Here is a 6,704-nt window from a genome sequence, read left to right as displayed (position 1 = left end):
CCATTTTGAAGCATAATTTCAAGAAGTTGCACTTTAGCAGGGTTATTAGAGTTAAGATCGATATTAAAGTCCCCTATGATCACTACATGCCTCTTCCGGGAATTGACAAAATCTATGAGTGATTCAATGTAGTTTAAAAAAATTGACAGCGTGCCCTGGGGCGGTCGGTAGATGCATACGATGGCAATGTTTTTGCACATGATGGCAACAGTTTCAAGGTCGTCACACATGCAAGTAAAGTCGTCTATGGTATCATAGTGAAAACAGTCGCGGATAAATAGGGACACACCTCCACCCCGTTTTTGCACACGATAAACAGAAACGTGACTGTACCCGGAAAAATTCGTAACATCAGTGACACTTGAGAACCATGTTTCTGAAAAAGCCAAGAAATCAAAGGAACACTGTAGTTGTGAGAGGTATGTACTAACGTCATCTTGTTTGTTCCTCAGACTCTGTGTATTTAAATGAAAAAAAGAAAGCCCCTTTTCACGAAAACACTTGTTACTTTTCACCAGATCATTGAACGAAGTTGTGTGGTACGCCGTCTTGATTTTTTTGAAATCAAAATAGCCGTCGTCACTGACCTAAAGAATTTTGCTCAGGTCATTTTCGGTTGCAATCCTGATAGCACTTGCTTTTGCTTGTTTTCTTACAAACACTTTACCCTCAGAAGTCCACACGAATTTGTAGTCATTTTCCTTTGCCCTTATCTTCGCCAGCCACAGCAATCGCCTGTTCACTGCTGTCAAGTTTTCATAGAAGCTGATGTTGGTCAACTTTTCTTGGGCGCACTTGCGTGCTTCAAACCATTTGCGCCTGAGGGCTCGGTTGGAAAACCTTACAATCACCACAGGCCTTCTGTCCTTTTTGGGGGGCAAACGATGCACATGTTCAACGTTGCTATCGGATAAATCAGGGAGCTCCAATTTTCGGGCAATCTTGTTAATTTCAGCCATGAGGTCTTCATTTTCACTCAGCTCAAGCCCATGGATTTCAATGTTCTGGTGGCGGCTATACTGTTCGAGTTCATTTAATTCTTGTTTTAGTGTTTGGACAGTACTTTCACCGCTTCCACTCTCAACAGCCTCCACTCGACGCCGCAAGTCGCCTATTTCTTTGTCCTGTCGTTGTAGGTTCACTTTTATGTCATCATAAGTGTCAGACAGAAGCTGTACTGACTTCTCGATGTTCAACACAGTTTCCTGCATGTTCATTAGCTTATCTAATTTGGTCTCCAGTACGAGCATGCCAGACAATTTTCTGTTTATTTCCGCTAGTTCTGCTTGGAAATTTTCCAAGACATTCGCTGAATCGGTCTGTCCAGCTGCTTGCTTGCAAGCTGGGCATTTCAGCGCTTTCCTAGTGGCTTCTTTCATCATCCTAAACGATCGTTCGGTCACGCCGCTGCATTTTCCGATGTGGAAATTACAAGTGCAGTCGACGCACGTCATGAACGTGTCACCATCGGCAAAATTTGCGTTGCAAGAGGAGCATGCGTCCTTCATGGTAAACAAGAGCAGAAACCAGCATTCAATAGGCAATAACAGAAAAATGCAAAACAGCTAGATCAGCAGCAGGGGCCGTCGCGAAAAAAAGAAAAGTGCTTAATAAATTGTCTATTACCAACCTGCAAGAATTCGATGACAGGTTTAGGCAGAGAACATGGAACTGCGCCACCGCCACTGCTGCTGCATCGCTGAATGAAGACGGGGGTCGCTTGTCGCCGCTTTTATAGGAAGGTCCCGGCGCTTGGGTCCCCACGTGACGGCCAGAGTTGATATTAGCAGTGTGCTGATATGATGAACCAGGTTGTAGACGGCACCGTGCGAAAATTTCTGCAAGAATTCGATGACAGGTTTAGGCAGAGAACATGGAACTGCGCCACCGCCACTGCTGCTGCATCGCTGAATGAAGACGGGAGTCGCTTGTCGCCGCTTTTATAGGAAGGTCCCGGCGCTTGGGTCCCCACGTGACGGCCAGAGTTGATATCAGCAGTGTGCTGATATGATGAACCAGGTTGTAGACGGCACCGTGCGAAAATTTCTGCAAGAATTCGATGACAGGTTTAGGCAGAGAACATGGAACTGCGCCACCGCCACTGCTGCTGCATCGCTGAATGAAGACGGGGGTCGCTTGTCGCCGCTTTTATAGGAAGGTCCCGGCGCTTGGGTCCCCACGTGACGGCCAGAGTTGATATCAGCAGTGTGCTGATATGATGAACCAGGTTGTAGACGGCACCGTGCGAAAATTTCTGCAAGAATTCGATGACAGGTTTAGGCAGAGAACATGGAACTGCGCCACCGCCACTGCTACTGCATCGCTGCATCGCTCCATTAGACATCCATATTAGTACCGTTTACGAAAAATCTACGTATCTACAACATGAAAATTGGGGTCCAGTTCACGTTGTAGGTACGTACTGTAGACATCACGCTCTACATTTATCAGATATTTGTGAACATGTAAGTACGCCCAGTCTACGTAGCCTAGACGTCTATATAAAGAGAATATGACTATACATAGATCAATATCCAGGTGAAAATTTCTAACTGGTTCCAGTCCTACTGTTTTAAGAGACACATTTCCAGACTGGAACCAGCTGCAATACGAGATGCAGCTGACACCTGTTACAATTCCAGATGGAACGGAGACCTACTGCACACCAGCCACAGACTTCCCTATGGAGTCGTCGGGACGTCCAAGCACTCCAGCTAGCTCAAATACAGTTGAGTAAGCGAGTACATGGCCATCACGGGAGCCCAAAACACTGCAGATGACTTCCTAGTGCGTCAGTATTTTATTGCGCTCGGCGCTTTCACTGAATCTCCTCGTTGAGCATAATCGTGAGGTTAACAGCTGCGGTGGCATCAATACTCTTCTGCCGAGCCCAATAAGCCAAGGTTGCTGCAAAAGAAAGCATAATTGTTCACTTTTACAGGTGACAAGAGAATGGCACAGCAACCACAACAAACAAACCCAGTAATTTACGCCACTTTTACCGACGCAAGTCTATGAAGCGTCAAAGGTTGCCCTTGCAGCACTAAAAGGCAGTCGTGCTGAGCGGAGTGTGCTTGCACACGCACTTCGGCACACCATCCGAACGCATGCCCACAGTTCGGTAGTAGAGGCCAGTTGCATACATCACCAGCCTTTGTTTCAATACACAGCGAGTTTGGCAAAACAGCCAAATGAGTGAGCGTAAAAATATAAAGTGCCGATAAATGCGTTAGAATTTTTTCATTACGAACGCAAAAATAGCATAAAACACACTTCAATGAGTAAACTGAGACTGAGTACGCACCAAGAAAGGTCACGATCCCAGCCGGTGAAAACGACTTGTAGTCCTAATTCGTACTGACGGGTCCACTTCGCCGAGTAGTAAAAGCAAGCAAACTGTCTTCCTTCAGCTCCATCAAGGAAAGAACGGTTGAACAATCTCGCCAGCAATAATAAGGGAATAATTAATTCTGTGTCGAGGTTCTTCAAACACAATGTTCCCACGGAACACGATAGAAATCGCACACGCCCTGCGCTCTACCACTGCCGCCATGGCTGAACCTAGCCTCGTGCTGATGTGCGAAACTGTCACATATTTTGTATCGTCTCTTTTTTTCTTTTTTGTACTTAGTAGCAGGCTTGCTGTGGCACGAAAAATAAGTTAATTATTTTTAAATTGTAGCATATTACTTTTTTCACAGCTGCAATCGCCATGCGCAGTTTGCGCTATTATTGATAAAATACGATACGAACTACAACGCGATGGCGGCTTAGACCGCTTAGACAATTCACCGCACTTTCCCCGCCGCCGCCTGTCCGCGGCATAGAACAGGCATATGGGCAGCGCATGTTGCATGAAGGCAAGATAACCAATTATCGTTAGGGTAACGGGCTGGATTCAGAGAGAATGCAAGCACAGCAGAGAGGATCAGGGCAGGTGGGCAGATGAAGCGGAAGTTTGCTGGGATAAGGGGGCCGCCGCTGGCACAGGGTTAACTGGAGAAATTTTTGGCCTGCACTGGACATGATTACAGTGTTGACATGATGATAAAAAGCGGGACTCAAGAAGTTTATTCTCAAGAAACATGAGGTCACACATTCAGCTACACAAATGCCTAAGCTTTCCTCAGCTCAACATTCCAATAGTTATCATTGCTAGCGCGATTAGCAGATTTAAGACATTTTTGAAAAAAAAAAATAACTCCCAAAAATTGAACTGAACCAATTCTTGCACTTTAAATAGTTGGATAAGTTGAATAAAACATGCTTAATCAGAAAAAATGGTTATTATATAGTCCTGGCTGCTAAATAACAAAAAAGTTTCTTAGTGTGTCCTCACTTTTCAGTGTGGTTGAGATAGCTTGCAGGCTGTACCACAAGGTATAAATTGAATGTAAGAATAGTAATGAAATAAGAATGCGAATCCTGACCAAAGTGACTGGCATTTCAAGCCAACTGCGTACAGTTGAGTCAGAAACCTGATGCGTGTGCATTCAGATTTGTCTTTACTACTTCCCGTATTTTTCTTCTTACTAGGTAGGATAATGTTGCCGTGAAGCGAGCACGAAAAAACACAAAAACACAGGCAGCGCTGGTCATGCCTCCAATTTGTAGTCAACAGCGATTTCCAACTTTAAATGCAGTAAGGCAACACGAAATATCGAACGATTGAAAAATATGCAATTCTTAAATTATATATCTCGCTTACATACCCAGGACGTGACAAGTAATATCTACGAGGAGTCTAGGTTAAGGCAGATATAATGTGGTGGGTACGTCTGCAGCTTTTCCGCGAAAAAAGGTTGGTAGATAAGACGTCTGAGAGATTTTGGTTTGGTACATAGACGTTCAGACTTAATCTGGACATCTATGGGAGGTTTGTGGTTTGCTGGGTTGAGGTGTTTACCTATACAAGACCAAACTTTGCATTATTTGCCACTGCCGACTGAGTGTCTTGTGATTTGTGTTGACGATGTCGACTGCCACTGCTGATGTCATGAAAGCCATTGAAGATTTCAAACGAGAAATGCGTGCCGAAATACGCTCAATGAACCAGAGCATAACTTTTTGCTCTGACGCTGCTGATGACTTCAAAAATGCTCTATCAGAACTGAAAACTCTGACTGCCGAGGTCAAGAGGACAAAGGAGGAATGTGCTGTCTTAAGGCAGGAAAACAAGGACCTAACAGAGAGGCTAACTAAAGCTGAAGGGAGAATTGCTGAACTGGAGCAATACAGCTGGTCGAACAATGTGGAGATAAAGGGCTTGCGACTCACAGCTAAAGACCGAGCTGCTGAGGTAGCCTTGCAAATCGCACAGACCACCAGCATTCCGCTTGACCTAGCAGACATTGACATCGCGCATGTCGTTAAAACCAAAAACAGCAATGACATTAACGTAGTTGTGAGATTCACGACCCGTACGAAGAGAAACCATTTTCTTGGGGCAGCAAGAAAGGCAACCCTATAAACTACTGACATTGGTTTTACTGGTCCCTCTCAACGGATTTATGTCAATGAACATTTGACTCCTGACAACAAACGCCTTCTTGGTGCCGCAATTGCAAGGAAAAAGGATGGAAGTACGTCTGGACAAAAAACGGCAGCATACTCGCACGCAGAACAGATACTTCTGATATCATTCGGATAAGCAGTCAAGCCGATTTGCTAAAAATGACGTAATGCGGCGTCATTACTCATCATACAGGAGTTGTTCTTCCTTTCCTTCCTCTGGAAAATGGATCGAGCACTACACCTCTTTACACACCCTCACAATTTAAAAAAATGTTGGCTTAGATAAAAATAAGCAATTCATGTTAATTCATTTCAACATGCAATCAGCTGTGAACAAAGTTGATGAACTGACTCATTTTTTGGCAAGCTTACGGTATCGTTTGATGTCATCTGTTTAACCGAAACATGGTATTGTCACGACACTGATGTGCTGCGAATACCGGGGTATAACTCTTTTTATGTTAACCGCACCACGGAACGTGGGGGAGGCGTTGCGCTACTTGTGAAAAACAAGTATACTTGTGAACTCTTATCTGATCATTGCTTCTGCAATAGTGATATCGAAATGCTCACCGTGAAGTCGGCCTGCCAAACTTTTTCTGTTCTTTACCGCCCCCCCCCCCCCCCCCCCCCCCCCCCCAGGGCAACTTAGCAACGTTTTTTTGACCACCTCGAGCGTGAATTATTCTTTTTTAACGCAGAAACCTTTTTTCCTTTATAGCGGGAGATTTCAACATAGATATAAGCACAGTCAGCTCAGCACAGCAAAAACTTTTAACACTTCTAGAGGTGACTGGTTTCCACAACGCTATCAGTAGTCCAACACGCATCACTCCTACCTGTTCTTCCACGCTAGACCTTATCGTAACAAATAATCATAATGCACTCTTTTCAGGCCGTATCGCATTTGATATCAGTGACCACTTACCTGTTTTCTTGCGCCTAGACAAACAAATCCATACGAAGGCAAATGCACAGGCTCGGCGGCAACTTATTTCTCAAGAAAGGCTTGAGCAATTTAGGAGCCGCATTGCTTTAGTGAACTGGGATCCCGTATACAGAGAAAACACAGCTGAGGGCGCTTATCGCAAATTCCTTGAAATGTTTCTTTTATTGTACAATGACTGCTTCCCTGTGGTTGATATAACGCCTTGCAAGAATGCTCGTAAACCCTGGATGACCCGTCGCCT

At 44.7% G+C, this 6,704-nt stretch overlaps 1 protein-coding gene across 2 annotated transcripts in view; it reads right to left on the bottom strand.

The window, feature by feature from the left end:
* Positions 1 to 1,977: 1,977 nt before the first annotated feature.
* LOC149327683 (V-type proton ATPase 116 kDa subunit a 1-like) overlaps positions 1,978 to 6,704 on the bottom strand; it is a 633,463-nt gene continuing 628,736 nt past the window's right edge. Inside the window, exon 20 of one of the 2 annotated variants that reach the window (XM_089562560.1) lies at positions 1,978 to 2,254. In XM_089562560.1, coding sequence (XP_089418686.1) covers positions 2,069 to 2,254 — 186 coding nt within the window. In that variant the 3' untranslated portion in view covers positions 1,978 to 2,068. The remainder of the gene's footprint in view (positions 2,255 to 6,704) is intronic. The other variant, XM_089562561.1, reaches the window with a different exon arrangement.

The sequence above is a fragment of the Amblyomma mixtum genome, chromosome 10 (genome assembly GCF_055824585.1).
Source record: "Amblyomma mixtum isolate Tamu chromosome 10, ASM5582458v1, whole genome shotgun sequence".
Lineage (NCBI taxonomy): Eukaryota > Metazoa > Arthropoda > Arachnida > Ixodida > Ixodidae > Amblyomma > Amblyomma mixtum.
The sequence above is the reverse complement of the archived record's forward strand: the minus strand, read 5'-3'. Positions and strand labels throughout refer to the sequence as shown.